General features: G+C 35.7%; 1 protein-coding gene across 5 annotated transcripts in view; it reads right to left on the bottom strand.

Moving 5' to 3' along the window:
- Positions 1-21,769, bottom strand: part of LOC122812119 (adhesion G protein-coupled receptor E2-like) — a 1,702,710-nt gene that overhangs the window by 92,545 nt on the left and 1,588,396 nt on the right. For 4 of the 5 annotated variants that reach the window (XM_044084405.1, XM_044084408.1, XM_044084409.1 and 1 more), the window contains one exon: positions 7,467-7,598. The exons of the other annotated variant lie outside the window; for it this stretch is intronic. In XM_044084405.1, coding sequence (XP_043940340.1) covers positions 7,467-7,598 — 132 coding nt within the window. The remainder of the gene's footprint in view (positions 1-7,466; positions 7,599-21,769) is intronic. 5 annotated transcript variants of the gene reach the window in all.

Genomic DNA, 21,769 nt, shown 5'->3' with positions numbered 1-21,769 from the left:
CCTGGAGGCTTCAGAAGTTAAATTTAGCATTTTCAAATAAACAATGTTATACTTTATAATAATTACAATAGTCCATATCAGTTATTTTAATTAATTCATGTAATCTCTAACCCTTGAACAAATTAGTTAAATATTTCACCCGTTGCCCATGGTGAAGTTCTTGCAGATTACACACCCTTTCAAAAACCCCTTTTCAATATTCACAGAAAACTATAAAAGTTATCTCCCTCTTTATACTGAGGAAACTCTTGGAACAACCTTGTGTTGATCAAGATCTAATGGTGTAATGATTAAGGAGAGGTGAATTTAGACCAAAAGGGGAAAGGTTAATACTGGTGGCTAAGGACAGTGGACTGTGTACACACTGGTTTACAAAGTCCATTGAGCATATGGGAGAAAAAGAGAAATTCAGGTTTTGTAAAACAGAACTGAAAACAATTACATATCTTGCTGCTGTGTGTGATACACTAATGGCAGGGGGCTTGTATACTGAAAAGTACAATAATGTGGCAAGACTGTTGCATTGGGGATTGTGCAAATATTACAGTATTGAAGTAGCTGAGAAGCATTGGAAACAAGAGCCACAACGCATTACAGAGAATGATGACCTTTATATCACATAACATCACCCATTACCAATAGTTCAGAAAATAGATGTGAGAAAACCAAATATGACAGTCCATGAAAAGAAGACAAAAGTAGCACTGATCATTGAAATTGCTACAATCTGTGATTACAGTGTCTTATGTACAGTGAGACACAAAATCATAAAATACCAAGATTTGCAGGCAGAAATGAGTTCAGTGTGGAAGGATACCCAGACATTTCAAATAGTAGTAGGAACAATGGATCTCATAAAAAAAGAATTTGCAGTTGTATTTAGATATGCTAGCAGTTCATTTAACTATGTATGAATTGCAGAAAGAGTTAATTCTGTGCACATTGCAGGTGTTGCATTAAGAGCACTTGTGGCTGACATCAAAGATTGGAACAATACTAATTTTGTGAAGTTTAATCATGCTTTGACTTAGGAATGGGGTCCATTCTCATCCTGGTATAGGAAATCCAAAAGATTTGGAGAAACTAAACCAGAAGAAACAGTTTAGCACTGATCTTTGTATCTATTGCCTGACTTCTGCCCTCTACTACTCAGGAAGCTTTCATGAAAAACCAGCAGTTATTTTTGGTGTGGGAGTGCCTTCTCTCTCTTGTGCCTGAAGTTGTTTCGTCATTTTGTTAGGTGCATTGATGCATTGCATTTTCAAGTCCAACTCCATTTTGTTTTTCACCTTTAGCAGCATACTGATTTCGTCTTTGTCCATATAATATATGGAAATTCCTTTACTTTACACTTTTCACTCAGCTGTGACTAATATTTTTATACTTCTTAATGCCTGTTTCCTAAGTAGTTTGTCTGAAAAGAAAAACAATGCTGTGTAAAATATACTGCTGTATATTTATCTTGAAGGTTTTAAAGAGACACACACTTTATGGAGACAAAACTGCTTTGCAGGCTATATATAGGGCAAGCAATACGACCAAGTAAAGAGATTGATTCTCCTTGAAGGCGTGAGCCGAGGTGCTAGAGAAGGGTAATAAAACAGTGTTGGATCTCTTTACTTGGTCGTATTGCTTGGATTCTTCTTCTTCTTTTTTATTTTTGTTGCATATATATATAGGGCAATATGCAGTATTGCCATTGCTGCTGACCAAATATATGTGGTGAATGGACATAAATATCACACCTACTGTAATTAAGTAATATATGGTTGTATGAGATGTAACTCGATACCACTGGCACCAATTTATATACTACAGATGGGGATATGGTCTCTTGATCAATAAAACTGCATGATAACTATAATAGAAGGATTAACATGTCATGGCAAATGCTGATGTCTATTGTAATAGTTGTTGGCATGCCCAAATAATATTTACACTGTACAGCTCCAAATTAGAGTTATAATCACTGACTTCTCAATTTAAACTGAATCCAGTGCTGCCCAGTGCAATTTTATAAAAGTAATTGTTTATCCAAAATTATTTTGCATAACACTGAGTACCAAGTTCACATAGACAAATCAACCAGTAACAACTAAAAGAAAAATGTAGACTTTCCACTGTGTGATTCATTGAAACCTCTTGCATTACAGATTACATGGGATATATGCAAATGACCTCTTAAGCACACCAGGTGTTTCAGCTATACAGCAGTTCTAAACGTCCATTACTTTTCTCCTTTGTAAGTCTCTTATGGACAAATTCAGTGCAATAAAGCCAAACCCCACTAGCTGTGTGGATGCATGTTTTGGCCTTCTTATGGCCTCATCAGCACAGCACAAGTGAAATGTTTGGCTAACATTTGGAAACACAGGGTTGTCATACCCAGGCAATGTCCATAACCTCTAATGCAAGAGGGATTCATAGAAAAGAGTTTCATAGAAAATACATGTTCTTTCTCTACATGGAAACTTCTATGCCATGGAACATGTCTACAGATTTTTTTTAAATAGCTGCAAATTATTTTGCAACAAATCCAACAAAACATAGTACTAACATGTCACTTTAAAAAATCTGTAAAAGAATGTTTGTTTCATACATGTCATATAATAATGTCATATAATAATATGTATCATCAACAAAGTAAATATACCACAGGAAAGTGTGGAAAAAGAAAAAAATCAAAGTACTGCCACCTTAATTTTAAGTAAACATTCATATTTATACTGGTGATATACAAGTTCAAAAACACACTTAAATGCCAAAATTTAATGAGTAAAGCTTTCGGGCTCACCACCCTTCATCAGTACATAAAAATAATGAAATTTTCAGAAGATTAAATAGGGATACTAATAAAGTCACATGATCCAGCCAGCCTAACATTTTTAACTAACAATTAGTTATTTAAATTTTACTATTTAAAACAATACTAACATATATTTAAAAACCTTTAAAACATACAAATTTTCCTGTACTACTACCATATAAAATCAGTACAATACAGCTGTATCTATATGCATACACATATATATAAAAAACATATTTAAAGACTTTCCTATGTAAAATAAAAGATATTCTACATAAAGAAGTTTTTTTCTCTATATAAATACATATATGTTACCCAACAAATAATATGTTATACTTCATGAACATCTATCTAAAACAAACTATGATATAAAAAAAATCGGTATGTTTTAAAGGTTTTTAAATATATGTTAGTATTTTTTTAAATAGTAAAATTTAAATAACTAATTGTTAGTTAAAAAAGTTAGGCTGGCTGGATCATGTGACTTTATTAGTATCCCTATTTAATCTTCTGAAGACTTCATTATTTTTATGTACTGATGAAGGGTGGTGAGCCTGAAAGCTTTACTCATTAAATTTTGGCAATTAAGTGTGTTTTAGGAGACATTTTTTGCAGTTTCATCAAGAGTTTAACTGTAGATATCGACTATACTGGTGTTACTGCGAGCGTCTGGAATAAGGGGAGATTTGGCCAGCATTTACTCTACTAGAAATACTTGCGTCTGTGGTGGAAGAAATGAATACTTCTGTTAAGAGACTGCTATATAAGTCTAATAATCCATTGCTACAATCAACTTCTGCTGTATCCCAAATGGTAATCACTGACCAGAATTTGGGAGAGTTTAACAAACTGTTGAATATACTGGAGAAGAAGGTCCAGATGTATAAACAACTCCAATGGCAGCGATTAAGCTTTCAAGCTTATTTGGAGTTGGGCGTGATACCACGAGGACTACGAATATTAAAGATGCCCTCATATGGTAATAATTACATAGATTTACTTGTGCAATGGCAGCAGCTTAATTTAGAACTAAGTGCAAATTATATGAAATTAATGAATAATTTCTTTGAAACTGTAGAAAAAAACTTGGTAGAAGAGATTGACAAACTTGAAAATGATATTTTAAATATGCCAGTGTTTGAAAACTGTAATGCACAGTATCAAGCTTTTCTAGATCGTATACAATCTCTAGATACTAGACAAAATACAACATGACCTGGCCGATTTTAAAAATGGTCATATCTTTTCTTGGCCAAGGACTGACAATCAACAATGGCATGTAAATAGTAATAAAAATAAGAACAATGTAAGTACTAAAGAAAGAGAGGCAGTATCTAACAGTTTAGATCAATTAGATGATTTTGAACTGCCGCAAATGCCCGTTGAGCTGACATCCAATCAGAGAGGACGTACGCAGAGCGTTGTGAGCTCTATGTCCAATGAGCAGGAGACAATACCTTCAAAGGGAGCAGTTCAGGAAGGCGAAATTCTTATACAGGATGGAGCAAACACCTCGACTAATAAAATATGTAGTTTAAATGAATATTCATCACTACAACCTTCAGGTGAGTTGAAGGACAAAATAAAGCAAACAGAAATTTCCTCTTTTTTACCTTTTCAACTAAAGCAACCCGAGAAGGTTGCTGTGCAACAACAAACACTAAAAAGAGGTCGCTTGCTGCAGAGGCATGTTCAGCAAACAACTCCGGGCATCAAGAGGAAGAACAACAGTCCTGTAACTTACAGCAAGGCGGTTCGTCGGTGACTGGAATTATAAAAATAGTAAAAGGTACTGTCAATCTCTCAATGTTACAACTAAGTGAAGATCAATTAGAATTGTTAAATAAGGGTATGAAATTTATACCATATGCACAAGATAATATTGTAAAAGCAATTACAGATGTGAAAATGTTTGCAAGAAGCTTAACACTAAAGCTGATTTTTAAACAAACAACAGTAAATATGCCTGCTTGTAAAAAACTAAACACATTTGTGCCGCAACTATGTCCTGTTGTAACTGCTTTTTTAAATGTTGTTGAAAAAGATTTAAGGCAGCTTTATTCGAAAAGCAATAAAAGGAAGATTTATAATTTGTCCTATAGAGAGTATAAAGCACTTAAAGAACTTGAAGAAAATGATGACTTAGTTATTAAGCAAGCAGACAAAGGAGGTGCAGGTGTAATAATGGATAGAAATAGTTATATGGAGAAATTTAATAATATTCTAGCGGACTCTTTAACCTTTAAGCAAATAACTTTTAGTGAAGTTAAGAAATGTATTGTAGATGTGAATATGGTAATTTATGAATTGCAACTTAATCAAGATATATCTATTGACCTTTTTAATTATTTCTCTATACCTTGTCCAAGAACTCCTATTTCAAAATACTTGCAATTACAACTTGGCAAATATTTACTTAAATGCCCAAGCATTTTAAAAGATACTTCACACCTTTTGATAGATTTATATAAGTGGTATGAACAAAATACTAGTGAGAATTTTATATTTTTGACACTAGATATAACATCACTATTTACAGTCATCCCAAATGAATATGGCTTGGATGCCATAAGGAGTTTCCTCTGTACTGAAACTGATATGCAAGCACGTGAAATAGAAAATATCTGTGTGCTCCTAGAAGTAGTAATAACAAAAAATGTTTTTATTTTTGATAAGAAACCATTCTTACAGCTAACTGGGGTAGCAATGGGGACCCCAGTAGTGAATACCTATGCAAATTTAGTATTATATCAATGGGAGAAGCAGTTTATATTAAGCAATCGCAACAATTTAAATAACAAAGTTAAATTCCACAGAAGATTTGTAGATGATTGTTTTTTTCATCTGGGATGGTAGTAATGATGAATTGGAGAGTTATATTATGTATTTAAATGCCACAATGGATTTTTTGAAATTTAAAAAGGCCTCCTCATCTGACAGTATAGTGTTTTTAGATATCCAACTATATAAGAAAATGAACAAAATAGAAACTATGATTTATAAGAAAGAGGTAAATGCTAATAGGTATGTTAGAAGAAATAGTATGCATGCACCGCATACTTTTAAGGGTGTTCTTAAGGCACAATTAATAAGTGCTAGTAAACTCAATACAGACGATGATAATTTTATATTTCAAGCAAATGAGATGAAACAAGAATTTGTAAGGAATGGTTACACTTCCAAATATATAGATACTATTTATGAAGAAATTAGAATAAGTAGAAAAAATAAATAGAAACCTTTCTTTGGCCAAGGAATGGTACAATCAGCACAAGCCTCAAATGAGAATAATAAATTAATTAGATATATAACTACATATAATGCAAATACTAAAGAAGTGTGTAACATTATAGAAAGAAATTGGCTCACACTATTAGCTATGCCAGAAATCAAGGAGCTAATAGGTTTAAAACCTAGATTCTCATATAGAAATCTGGAAACATTAAAACAGAAACTATGTTATAAGGATTTTAGAAATGAGAGAGTTGTATACCAGCATAAAAATGCAACATTGAAATGTTGCAATTGTACTTGTTGTATAGATATTTATGATTTAACAAATGAATTTGAACATCCTATTACTAAAGAGAAATATGATTTTAAGTGCTCAGCTAACTGTAATACACCACAAATAGTATATCTGGCAATGTGCACACGTTGCACAGCATTTTATGTTGGAAAGACAACTAGGAAGTTAAGAGAACATATTATAGAGCATAAGTCTGAGATTAGAAGGAAAATAATAACTAATGCTCTATACAAGAATATTATGGATAATAATACACACTCTTTCAAATTTAGGGGTATATGTGCAATAAGTATAGGTATCAGAGGAGGAGATATGAATAATGCCCTAGAATTAAAAGAATATGAATGGATTATTAGACTGCAGACAGATATAACACCAGGTTTAAATAATACAGTTAGTACAAAGCCTGTATTGATTAAAAGACAGAGAGAAAATATTTAAGAATGCACTTTATATGTTAGTTTCTTCTAGTTAAATGTATATGAAGTATAAGATAGAGAGATAATATTTAAGAATGCATTTTATATCATAGTTTGTTTTAGATAAATGTTCATGAAGTATAACATATTATTTGATGGGTAACATATATGTGTTTATATATAGAAAAACACTTCTTTATGTAGAATATCTTTTATTTTACATAGGAAAGTCTTTAAATATGTTTTATATATATATATGTGTATGCATATAGATACAATTGTATTGTACTGATTTTATATGGTAGTAGTACAGGACAATTTGTATGTTTTAAAGGTTTTTAAATATACGTTAGTATTGTTTTAAATAGTAAAATTTAAATAACTAATTGTTAGTTAAAAATGTTAAGCTGGCTGGATCATGTGACTTTATTAGTATCCCTATTTAATGTTCTGAAAACTTCATTATTTTATGTACTGATGAAGGGCGGTGAGCCCGAAAGCTTTACTCATTACATTTTGGCATTTAAGTGTGTTTTTGGAGATATTGTTTGCAGTTTCATCAAGAGTTTAACTGTAGATATACAATTTCAGTCAGTAAACGTATAACTCCCTGTTCTTATGAATAATAACAGAAATATAGACCTTTGTGAAATGCATGCATCTGGTCATTTTTTCTAAGGATGACATATTTTAAGCAGCTTATAAAACTTACAGTGGATGGTAATGATGCTGAAGTTATTGCTGTCGTAATGCCAGTGGTCATGGTAGTTGTGGTATCTAATTCCCTTTCTTTTTTCTTGATTTTGAAGAGTCTTTGAAGCCAAATCTTGTACTCATCCATGACCTTTATATGTAACAAAAGCATGTTAGGTCAAGATTTTCACTACTGAGCCAATCTACTAAATTACCATTGTTAAAAATGCAAGTTCATTATCTGTGGGAAAAATAAAATTAATCATTATTCACCTGCTAGTTATTTGTCTAAAAACTGAAAGAAAAAATATTACTTCAAAAGAAATATGCACTGTAAGATGCAAATAAATGTGATGGGGTATCCAAAATTCAGATTACAGGGGCTTAGCTGATATTAGATTGTTAAGTTATATAACATGAATAAAACAATTATCAGGAACTAGACCTGCATTCTGCTCACTACTTCTAGTAATCAGTAAATCCCTACTTAGTTATTATATATTTAACATTTATTATTATGCAAAAAAATGCATGCCTTGAGTCGCAAATTGTTTTTCTTATGGTATGGATGTTAACTCACAGTAACACTAGTAAATACCAAAACATGCTCTTTGGCAATTTTTTTGACATAAAAGTGTAAATAAAATTCACCACTTTCCAGCAGATAAATTGACATATACTGAATTTACATCAATCTGGTGTTTAATATGCATTATACTGGAGTATGGAATATGCTTTGCATTATTGGGGAAACCACAGTTCTCAAATGCATTTAGAACCATACGGTAAAACATATTACCTTCATTCCATTTTTCTGTTCTATAATTAATTTTAAATGATTTAATTTGTTGGACATTATGGTGTAGTAACACTGAATGCTTTTTCATTCATTCATTCATTCATTCATTCATTCATTCATTCATTCATTTATTCATTTATTCACTCACTCATTCACTCACTCATTCATACATTTATTTATGCTGTGCAACCAGAAATGTTCAATGGGACAATGCACATCTTTAGTGGCATTCCAATAAGAAAAATATACTTGAGTAATTAATGGATAGACACATACGTCAACCATGTTTATTTCAAAGCTAATCGATGTACACAAGTCAAAATAAAGTAAAACATAATGGATAATTAAAAAAAGTATAATGTAAGTGACTGTATTTTATTATGCAAAGTATAATTAAGGATGAGATATCTACATAAATATAAGTGCTGTGAGAAATGGGTGCTGTATATACTGAACATCAGGGAAAAGGATAAATGAAAAAATAAAACAGAAACTGTTTATGAATACCATTAGTTTCTGCTCTGTATTATCTGATTGATCTTTGCTTCTGCCAAAAAAAATTGTCCACTATTTCTCCTGTTCTCTTAACTGATCTCGCTGTGTACAGAATACCTAATGTCAATGAACAGAGGTACCTAGGCTTGATAATTGACACTTCCCTTTCCTTTGTTGCACACACAGATTTTGTAACTAACAAGGCCCTTGCTCAATTAAAACTATATTACAAGATCAGTCACCTCCTTTGTCCTGCTTTTCGCACAACCATTGCTAAAAATATTATAATACCCATACTCAAATATGGCCTTCCTTTTTTGTTATGCATTCAGCCCCCAATACTCACAGAGTATAGACTGCTAAGAGTACAATTTACAGATTTATTTAATTAGCAGACCCCCAGATACACCATTGAAATTTGTTAAAAAATTTAAAATGTGTTCAGTGCCTTACAGGGCCTATTTCTTTTAGGTACTCTAATTTATAAGGTGTGAAAACATGGTCACTGCCCCTCCCAGAGTGAAACTACCTTTGCAAGTTAACTCTTATATACTCGGAAGTACACAGGACAAAAGTTTCACTCTAGTACACCCTCCCTTTTAAAACTGCTGTAGGTCAATGAGCCTTTATAAAACTGGGAACTGCTACCAGGAAACACCTGCTTGCAGACATCAAAAATTCAGTAACCATTAAAGGCTTTAAAGGTGTACATAAAGATCATCTCTTTACTGAATCGATATGTAACTGCTACTATGGCAAAGGTTAGGTAACTTACTAGTGCATATCATGAATACCAGAATACATTTAATAAACTATGCTAAGCCTCTTAATGTGGCATCTCGTATGCAAACATTTCGCATGCATATATATATATATATATATATATATATATATATATATATATATATATATATATATGTATATAAGATTGCACTGGATTTTATGCACAACTTAGCTTGTAATTATTTTCAGTGTACTCTGACTGATATGTTAGTCTATTTGCCATCAATCTTTCTATGTTCTGATTTTTGTTTTGTATTCATTTTAAAAATAATATTGTTGATTGAAAGGTTGTGATGTACTTTCTGCTGTTTGAGCTTGAGTTGTGAATGAAAAGGGTCAGTTGATCACTCCACTTACCAAGAGAACAAATAGTAAATGTTGTGTCTTTTGGCTTTTCCCGGTTTGGGGTCGCCACAGCGGAACTCTGGTCCACTAATGACTGGCAGTAGATTTTTATGTGCTGAGTTGCCAGCCCTGATGCACAACCTTCAACAAAGGTATGCCCATTCACGCATGTCTCCACACAGAAGACGCTCTAGCTGAAAATCAAACAGGACAACATCTTACTGTGAGGCAACAACTCTACCAAGGCACCACCACCGCAGTGCAAAATAGTAAATAAATAAATAAAATGTAGACTTCATAACAGGAGTAAATTTAAACATTTTAATTTAAGTTTGCATCTGTGAGCAGACTTCATGGCACTAGTGTACAGGGACAGCTTTTGTAACTTGTTATTTTTAACTCATTTATACCTACAATGCTTTTTGTATACATCCTTTTAATATCCATAGCTTCTTATGACAACATGACATTTTTGGGGTAAGTTCCTTAACTCCAGTGGCTCTAATCAACAGAGGCACTGGGAACTAAGGCCAGGTGGCACAATGCCAGGGTAATCCTATGGCTAGGCTTGTAAAGGCCCCAAGGCCATTAGCCTAGTACACACCTATGAACCTAAGTGACTTACCAATTAATAATATGAAAGGTAAGGTGTCAGAAATAAAAGAATACTCAGATTGTTACTCTAGGATGTACTGAAGCGGGGGTATTAATCACTGTTTGTCACTTCCTATTCATTTTGTATATTTACATTCATAACTTTATAACTGTGTGGGCCTTGTGTTATTGAATGGCACAATATTAAATGTCATGGTGGGAACAAGAAAACTGCACTGCCCGTGCACTATGCCAAAGATGTTGCTAGTTATTTTGTAATAATTATGAAATACCACATTTCCATATGTACGTTAATATTTACAAAATACCTGGCTTACAAAATATAGAGCAATATTGCATGAAAAGTTTAAAGAATGATAATAGCCAAAGCTGGCATGATATTTGCTCTGTAAGCTGTACGAATTCAGAGACACTGAGTGTTAGTTATACTGATGGTTATGAAAATAGGTATCATTGTTGTAGATTTGTGTCCCATGACTACCAACCATCAGGACTCTGTTCACTCAGAAGTTTTGCAGTTCAAGGGGAGGGACTGTCATCCAGGCAGCCTTAAGAGTGTTTTGTGCTTGTGTTGGCATCCCAGCAATGACAAAACTTTTACTTATTTAATTTTTTTTTGCCTAATTATACCCTTGCTGGTGATGTGCGCACTTGCATCACTGCAAAGACTTTCCTGTAATGGTGCATGCATGCTGCTCCATGTGGGCTGATAATGGCTGCCATCATAGATCCACTAGTACCCTCCCACACACACACACACACACACACACACACACACACATGCTCTGTGAATGTAATGATCACCATTTTATGTGAATTCTAAGGGTGTTAGAAATGTTTTTTTTTAGATTAAGTTTTGTTTAAGTGTGTGTTTTGCTACAATATAAAGTAGGTTATGAAAGTGATTTCATAAGGCTAATGCACAGTTTTACATTTAATGTTAACTGCAGAATTTACTGTTAGGTATGGTTAGCATGAGCTATGTCCAGCCACGAATGATGGTAGACAGAGAGAGAGAGAGAGAGAGAGAGAGACAAACATAAATAACATGATAGACAAACACAAATAAACAAAGGCAGCTAGAAAACATTATGGCAGTTGGCATGTTTTTCTAGGTGGTTATGGAGATTAAGTGCATTCTGCACTGACAGCTGATATATGAAGCCTGCAAATGTTTAAATGGCCAAGCAAATTAAACAGTCACTGCATTTACATGTAGCCAGTTTTCATGGAATGCCAGTGCTTGAATGAGATTGATATTACATATGTTCCCATACTGCAATATAGCTGCTATATGTCATTTAATTTATATTACTTAAAATCTGGTTATTAAGCACATCTCCATATGTGTTATACATCTGTTAATCTGTGTGTGTGTGTGTGTGTGTGTGTGTGTGTGTGTGTGTGTGTGTGTGTGTGTGTGTGTGTGTGTGTGAATCTTTCTATCTATCTACTCGGGTATCATCTATCAATCTCTTTGTCTATCTACCTTCTCTGTCTCCATCTTGCTGTCTGTCTATTTATCTGTTTTGAGTATTTTAAATAAATATGTTTGTTGTCCAGACTGGCCCACAGGACACACAGTCCCTTTTCAGGAGTAATGCAAGATCAGTGTCTGGTTAAGTGACTTGCTAAAGATCACACGGCTGGCAAATGAAAACTGAAAGAATCAAAACTTGTACTACAGGAACTATACCACACAGCCTTAACCCTCTGCACTGACCACCATCACATTTTCTGCCTGTCTTTATTTATTTGTGTGTCCATCTGTTACTTTATCTATCTGTTAATAAGACATTAACATCTACATCTTTTAATCTTCCTCCAGCTACTCCAGAAAAATACATGCATTAACTGGGGAAAACAGAGGTATTTCAGTGTGTTATAACATTATGAGAAGATATACATGTAGCTGTTAATCTAGCTCTGATAACACATCTGAACTGCACCCACAATGTAAAGGTTCAGTGAATAAAGGGACTAAGTTAAGGGTGTGCAGGATTCCATCTGACAGACGTATATGGGCATTTATACCTCCATCAGGAAACATATGCATTCATTCTCACTGTGGCTCTGTTCTGAACTAGATTTACTTTATTTAATCATTTACTTAGTGTTTGTTAACTTTACTGATATACCAGTCCAAATAGATCTTTTTTTAAGCTGCAACATGAACCACAAGATAAATGGAACTACAGACAGCCATTTAAACTAACCAGTATAATGAAATGATAGAGCTCTGTTACATAAAGAGCAGCCAAACTACAGAACACAAAGTGAACATAATGGGGGAAAGATTAACTAATGGACTTTTTATTCAATGCATAGTAGTTCAAAGAATGCAATGCTAAATCCCTAATGCCAAAAGATCAAATGTAGAAAGATCAAAGTCAAAATGAAAAAAAAAGTCATATTTCAAAAACCTGACAGCACATATGGCTGAAGCATAAGATATTGAATATGACACTGGTATAAACTATGTAAATCAGAACTGTAGCTGTCTCATCTATCATCTGATGCCATTCCCCTGTCTGGTGCCCTCAACTATAAGCTGAGGTGCACAAAATATGCTCCTGAATCTTGATCTTCTCACCTCAGGAGGAGGGGCAAGCCTAATCCATTTCTGCACTCCTTAACTAGAAGTTGAAGAGCAAAAAAAAAAAAAATGTCCTACTTCAAGACTTAAAAAACAAACTCTTCCTCTTTTAAAAAAAATACTTATATGACATATGAAGGGCTAATATGCTTCAGTCCTGACTACAAAACAGTATTTGCATTAATTTTTCTACCAGAATTCAGAAATGCCAGTAAAGGAAATGAAAGTTGGTACTAGTCTACCGATCAATCTGCATTTCCCGATTATGCCCTCTTATAGCTTGCCCTTGGGGTGGCTGCTGTCTTCTCCACACCCTTACTACACTTCTGTTATAAATATAGAAGCACAAAATGTTGGTTGTAGATGACTGCTTTGGAGCAAGAACAGAGAATGGGAGACTAGAATTCTGTGACGTCATGCGTCCACTACCTGATTTCCAGTTTTACAAATCTCAGAACAGAAACTTGAAAATACACCAAGTGTTGATGCTGATAAATAAACCAAGTTTTTATTCGACTCAGCTTGAGCTGACTAGTGATTTGGGCATGTGGAAGGTGCCCTGAAGCTATGTAATCTGGCCAGTTAATATATCCTATGCAGGATATAATCCATATATCAAAGGCTACTGCAGCAGTGATCATAATGATGAACATCTTACATTACAAAACTTGAGGACTACCCCCTTGATGTCTGAAGAATAGAAATCTCTGAATTGAAAATGTACATTAAAATGCCATAATAGTTACAAATGCAACTGCAGATAATGATGCCTCATTTAACCCCTTAACTGCAGATCATTTCAGGTTGGTCCCAAAAAATGTCTGTTTTGTATATTTGTATTTTAAAAATTTGTATCTCCAAAATGGTTTGATATTTATTCATTAGACTTTTATACGTTCAGTGATTCATAGGTGTATATTAGGCTAATGACAACTATAAAACTATCTGTACAACCAAAATGTGATCCATTAATTTGATTTATATAGGTGGTGGTGATTTACTGACTGCATCTGTCCATCAGAGACATAGCAGCCAGACCAGGGGTGAATTTTGGATTACCCATCCATTAGTCCAAGTCGCACTTAAAAAGGGATAGGGAGGAATTCTGCTTCACATGGAAATACCCCTTTCTGAGAATGGGAATTTTCTGAGAAAAATATCTGTCTCCCCAACATGTCCTATTTATCTCACAAGCAAAATTTAGGACTGTTAATCTAGTAGTTCTGATGCTGATTTTTTTGTGGATGTGCAAAAGGTTCATCAAAGCAGGGTCCAGTGATGCCTTGTATGCCAGGCAAAGGTCACCTCTCAGAAGTCTGTATGTTACCAAGCAAAGAGATATGGCTTTGAGGCAATCAGTATAGGACAATGTGCTTACTCTATGTATTCTTTTTGTAAGGAATGTCTGTCAGTGTTCCATCTGCTGTATGTGTCTGGTCAGGTACATGGCAAAGGGGGCATTATACTCAATGATGGGTCTGATGAATGCCATGCCCTTGCTTATACGTTGAGCAGCATAGAAGAATTGTCTTACTACCATGGACACATGCTAGTTGACGGCAGGTTACTATCTACATGAATTTCCAGATCCCTGACTAGTGAATCAACTTTTAAGGTTGTTTTATTGATAACATATTTACCCAGAGTGCTAGACTTTACAAAAGATACTATAATGTATTTCTTGGTATTGAGTTTTAAACCACGGCTTTAACAATAAGATTTTGTCTGTATTGGGATTCAATGACTGCTTCCAGTGTGCAATCATCTGCGAACTTGGTCAGCCAAAGGCCTTTGACATGGGCTTTGACATCTAAGAAGTAGATGTCAAAGAGTAGTGGGCTCAGCACAAAGCCCTGGGGGACTCCACTGATGACTGACCACTTTGTGGAGGTGGTTTCACCAATTCTAACCCCATGGGTTCTAGCAGGGAACCAGCTAGTTATCCAGCTTGTTATAAAGGGGTTTATACCTAGTTCCATAAGTTTGTTTACAATGCCCAAGTGGAATATTGTATAAAATGCTTTAACTATATCTTGATAGGCAATATGCACTGTTTTCCCCTTATTCATTGCCTTAGTGGCCTTTTCAAAGAAGTCCACCAGATTCAGTAAGCATGAACTTCCTTTGACAAAGCCAAACTGGTATGTATCCATTGACTGGATGGCTCTTATGTCCATGTTGATAATTTCCATGGCTTTGCAAATAAGACTAGTCAGAATAATAGGCCTGTAGTTTCCAGAATTTGTTGAAGGTCCTCCCTTACAAAGAGGGATGACTGCTGCACTCATGTGGCAATATGGCACAAAACCTACTTTAAGACTATAGTTAAATAATGACTCTATGGGGCCTGACAAGTCATATTTTATTCTATTCAGGAGGCATCCTGGGATGTTACTGGTGCCCTCTGCAGCCGTGTTCTTGGCTTTAATGAGTGCAGCCAGTACATGCTCCTTAGTTATAGCTGGAGGGATTATGTCTCAGAGTATTGTTAAGGGGATTGTTGGGGTGAGAGAGAGGTTCATAGGTTCATAGGTTCATAGGTTTATACTAGGCTATCTGCCCTAAGGCATTTATAAGCCTAGCCCAAAATTTTTGTGGCTTACACCACCCCTTATGTTAAAAAATATTGTGCCCATTAGTTTGTTGTGCCTCTGTCCAGCAGTGACACAGAGATGATTCCCGGGGTAAACCTACGATCTCCCATCCACCGGTCAAGATTTCTCTTGAACAGAGCCAGCGAGGTGCTCTGCCTCACATGGACCGGGATTTTATTCCACAGCATAGGGAGTCTCTGAGTGACAAATCTATCCCTCCAGCATGTCTTATTTATATCCGTGCTAAGGTTTAAGTCGCTTGCTCTAGTGGATCTGGTAGATTTGGATTTTTTGAGGTGGAGCATGTCCATTAATTCCGGGTTGGACATGGTCCTGTATGTCAGGCACAGGTCACCTCTGAGCAGACGGTATGTGACTGAATAGAGCTGGAGTTTCTTCAGTCTGGCAGCATATGACAGATTTTGGAATCCCTTTATCCTTTTGGTGAGGAACTTTTGGGGTCTCTCCAATTGCTGCAGGTGTCGGGTGGGATACATCCCGAATGGGGCATTGTACTCGATCATTGGTCTGATAAGTGAAGAGTACAGGGGAACAATGACCTCACTTGATCTGGATGTGAATCCCTTCATGATCAGGTGGGCAATGTAGAAGGTCTTTCTAACCACTTTAGCAATGTGAGTGTCAAAAGAAAGGCCACTGTCAACCTGGGTCCCCAGGTCCCTGATAACCTCTTCTGTGCTTAGTGGATTGCCATCTATATGGTAGCTTGGGGTTACCTTGTTTTTCCCGAAGGGTATGACTATACAATTTTTGGCATTTAACTTCAGGCCATGGCTCTGGCACCAGCTATCAGTTTCCGTGAGACCCCTCTGAAGGATATCTGTGTCCGATGTACTTTCCACTATGGCGCCCAGTTTGCAGTCATCTGCAAACTTTGTCAGCCATAGTCCTCCTATGTTTGCCTGTACTTCTGAGAAGTAGATGCCGAACAACAGGGGGCCAAGGACTGAGCCCTGTGGGACACCACTTGTGACCGGCTTGGAGTCTGACATGGTGCCAGCAACTCTAACCCTGTGGGTTCTGTCCTTTAGCCAGTTTGCAACCCATCTTGTGACATATGGGTTTACATTTAAGCTGGTAAGTTTCTCTATAATACCTGAATGGGATATTGAGTCGAAAGCTTTTGCAAGGTCAAGGTAGGTTGTATGGACTGCCTTTCCCTCATCAATGGCCTTGGTGACTGTTTCGAAGAAGTCGACCAAGTTCAAAAGGCATGATCTGCCCTTGACAAAGCCAAACTGGGTTGGGTCCAATGTCTGCAAGTCCCCCATGTCTTTGTTTATGAGTTCCATTATGATCCTCTCCATAGCTTTGCAGACCAGGCTTGTTAAGCTTATGGGGCGGTAATTACCAGGGTCCGTAGAGGCACCGCCTTTGTGGAGTGGGATCACAGTTGCCGTACGCCACTCCTTGGGCACGTATCCTGTGGTAAGGCTAAGATTAAACAGCAGCCTTATGTGTGGGTTTAGTTCCTCATTGAGTTTGTGTAGCACACAGCCGGGGACACCGTCCGGTCCCATTGATGCTGTGTTTTTTGCTTTAGAGAGAGCAGCTCTCACCTGGGCATCTGAGATGTTTGGGAGGCTAGACTCTGGTGGGATAGATATTTCTCCTTTTGGGGGGGAGGGAGGGGAGAAATTTGCACTGAACCTGTCTGCCAGTATGTTGGCAATGTCTGTGGGTTCAGTGATTTTTTTATCATTTTGGACTAATTCTGAGCATATCTGGGAGTTTCCACCCAGGTTTCTAACATAGCTAAAGAAGGCCTTATGATTGTCTTTTGTGTCATTAGCGATTTGGCCTTGGATGATTTTTTGAGTGATCGTAGTTTTTTGCTAGTATTGATCAGCGATGCCTTCCCTTTTAGGGATTTTGCTCTGTCATGTAGTAGCTTTCTCCTCTTGTTGTAGAGTTTGTTTATGGCTGGGGTCCACCAGACCAGGCGCCTGCCTTTGGTGGAAAGGGTCTTGATTTTATTAGGGATTGCTTGATCCATACATTACTGGAGGTGTTCGTAGAAGGCATTTGTAAGGGTTTCAGCAGCATGGGTTGTGGTTTCCACTGGCTCGGGGGCCTTGAAGGATACCACTCCAGTCTTAAGAAGTGTGAAGTTTGCTTTTGAGAAGTTCTTCACTGTGGTCTTTTTTGCTGGGGGTGGGGGCGGGATGTGGATCCTGGCACCCGACAGGTAGCTGACTGTAATTTTTTCCTTGTTCAGCCTGGTGAGTGGGACTGACTATAGAGTTACCTATGACTAAAGTGTTGGGTATGTTGTTTTGTCTTAGGGGCTGTTGTTGGGTGGCACACTGGTGTTGTGAGCTATGTGTCACTTTGGTTGTGACTGGTGTTTGCATTTCAGCTTCGGAGGTCCTTGTTGCTTGGGCAGGTTAATGTTAAGGGCTTCTGCATATGTGAGTTTAGTGTTGCTATGTATGGGTGTTGATGGTGTGGGTTTTGAAGGACTATGTGTTGCTTGAGGTGTAGTGCAGGTTTTAACATTCTCTTGACTGTTTAGCACAATCTTGGCTGGAGAGAACTTTGCTTGCAGTTTGCCTATGTAAGTGCTTCTCTCGCAGGTTGTAGTGTTGGATGGTAGGAGGAGAGGGTTGTCTTTGTACATGAGGCAGTTGCTGCATTGCCTCAGTATGCCCAAATTCACCAGGTGGACAGGAGAAATCACCAGAAGCTGACCCTTGGACATGTCTGTTTAGGTTCTTTTTTTGTAAAGTACAAGAGCAGTTTTCCCTTACCTTTGCAAAGTACTTTGCAATTATAGGCTGTTTAGTGACTACGATTAATTTCTCCTTATTAACAAGGAGAGTTGAGTACTTGTATCAGTTTAAGGCTTCTTAGTGCTTTCCAGGAGGTTCTAGAGCAAGTGCTTGTCACATGGGTTCAGATTTTAGTGCTACTACTGAGAAATCAGCTAGTTCTAAGGGAATATTTGAAGACCAGGCTTTCTGGCACCTGGAATAGTTTAACCGCAGCCCCACGGTGCTGCATGATGTGAAAAATGCATAAACACACACGTTTTTAAGCCAGAAAGTTGAAAGGGATAGAAATCAGCCCAAAATGGCTAATAAAATTATAATTTCAGAGCTAGAAACCACTTGCTTATTCTTTAATACCTATCATGTCTGTCTTTTTGTGTTTGTTTTCTCCTGTAAAAGAGCTGACACTCAAAATTTCATTTAGGTAGCACTTGTGTTTCCTAAATGACAATAATTTTTTTTTTTAATCTTGAATCTTATGGATAAAATGCAATAGTAAATGACTACGTCTCAAAATCTTGCAGTATAACACAGCTGTGCCACCACTGTGAATTAAACTACAAGACTATGGGCAAGAAGGGTTTAAAATTCAAATAGCTTTTACAAGTAATTCTACTTCTGGAAATAGAAGTGTGGAATAACACAGAAAAACAGTCTTCCTACAACTGTTAATAAACAAGACTAAAGTCCCAGAAAAAGCTGACATTCAAGTTTCTGCATTTTTGTTTTTTTCATCTTGGTAATATGAAAGTCGGCTATGTGACAGTCAATTATTAGAAGGAGTCTATCCAATCAAATAAAGGGAATATTGGAACTCTTTCAGACACTTTAGCTTAATGTGTTAGTGCGGGATGGGGCAGATGTAGAATACAACTTTAAGCAGGTAAAACATAAGCAAAATATAAAGGCAATGAAGCACAAACTGAAAACAGAGACAATTCTCTCACTATTGACCTCCTATTAGAGTATAAGGTGCCAGACTATGCAGAAATTTACCAGTAACACCACTAATGGAAAAAATGCAATAATAAATAACTAAGGCTCAAAATCTTACAAGACTAAACAGCTCTGCCACCACTGTGAATTAAACTACAAGACAATGGACCAGCACAGCTTAAAGTACAAATGGAGAGGTTTTAGAAGTAATACCACTTGTGAAAGTGCAAATTAATGCAGAAACACAATATTCCCACACCTTTTAATAAACAAGACTAAAATCCCAGAACAAACTAAAAATGCAAACAGATGGAGCAGAGCAGAAACGTACAAAGTATTATTACCACACAGGTCACTAAGTGCAACTCAGATAATTAAGCAGAATTGAAATAATCAAAATTATTTAATTTTCTCTTTCCTTTTTTTGTGTGAGAATCTCTCTCTATGTATATATATATATATATATATATATATATATATATATATATATATATATATATATATATCTCTCTCACTATATATATATATATATATATATATATATCACTCTCTCTCACTATATATAAATCCACTTTTAAACTCGAAATACTGAAATCTCAAATTTCAGTATTTTGAGTTGAAAATATCAAACCCTCAGAAACATGAAACACCACAATCAGGAACACTCACAATACCGAATGTAAGAAAACACAAATAAATACATAAACCTCCCCCCAAAACAATACATAAACACTGCAAAATTAGAACTGATAACGCCATCATACATTTCTGGAGGGGGCACCCCCCCCTCATGCCCCATACCCTCGCTACTTATATAAACCAACTTCGAGGTCGCACTAACCTGAACAAAAAGGAACACACATCTTTCCTGGCTTGCCATACACTCCCACTGCAGACAGTCAGATTTAAACTCACTAATAAACACAAACACACACTACACAAGTACAAAAATTATCACATTCAACACTCAAACACATACACTCTCACCCACCTACCCCAACCTACGTCTACATCTCCCCACAACTAAATATTAATACATTTACATTAAAATCCTTAAAAATTAAACACCTACATGAATCTCAGTACAGAAATGAACATTGCCCTCCATACCACACAACCCTTAAAGTGACAGCACACACTTAATAACACACCATAGTAAATGCAACACAGATTCAGTAAACAAAGATTCAGCATAGTGCAGTTTCCCAAAAACTGCACTTTCTATATTCTTGACTCGAAATACTGAAATTGGAGATTTCAGTATTTCCACTTTACAAAGTGGACCCATATATATATATATATATATATATATATATATATATATACATACATATATAGGCATAGATATATATATATATATATATATATATATATATATATATATATATATATATATATATATATATTTATAGAGAGAGAGAGAGATCCCTTGGTAATCCCACCTTCAGCTTTTACAAAAAGAAGGCCAAAGAATCTCAAGTATGGGGATTGTCCACAGAACATGTAAAATGGGCATATTTGCTGAAATATACAGAAGGACAGTAAAAGTTACTTTTTTTAGAAATGAATATTATTTTTGTACTCTCTCATATGATCACATCAATAATATGATCCTGATAAATACTGATTATATAAGCTTCAAAAATGCAGACTATATATATTATTTTAATTAAGCTTGAACATGCAAAATATAGATGTGATTTTATTTTTAAAAAATGGCAAAATTAGGACATCCAAATGGCTATCTATGACTATTCATGGTACATAGCAATAAAGGGCCAGTTTTCTGTAATTGTACAAAGTATTATAGCAAATTTCTCTGAGTGATATATCATGAAACATAGAAACAGCTTGGACTTAGATGGTCATTCTCACTGTAAAAAATATACAACTTCATCTTGTAATGCATTCTACTTCACACAGAGTCTGGGGGAAGTCTGGTGACATAACACCTCTGCATTCAGGAGAAATAAATAGAATTTTTACTTCTGATATGATGATGACTAAGTAAAAATGTGCTACAGGTCACAACTGCACTTAGCATACTGAGCAAAAATTACGTTAGAGAATTAATTTAATCCAAAATACCAGACTGGCAGTAAAGGTGCATAATCTAAAGCCTTTGAAAGGTTATGCCTTTGTCACACTTTGAGATATCATTACACAATTTTCAGCTAATAACAATAAGGTATCCAGCAACAAAAGTCACCTAAGACTGCAATTCATAGCTTACAACTTCCAGTGCAGCTTAACTTCAAAGCAGTAGTTGCATGAAAGCATGGCACTGGATTCATATAACAAACATAGTCATCTAAGACCACTCAAACACCTAAAGATATGCACACACATATTGTCATACACATACAC

The sequence above is a fragment of the Protopterus annectens genome, chromosome 9.part0, assembly GCF_019279795.1.
Source record: "Protopterus annectens isolate FY-2018-M chromosome 9.part0, PAN1.0, whole genome shotgun sequence".
Lineage (NCBI taxonomy): Eukaryota > Metazoa > Chordata > Ceratodontiformes > Protopteridae > Protopterus > Protopterus annectens.
This window is presented reverse-complemented; position numbering and strand designations above follow the sequence as displayed.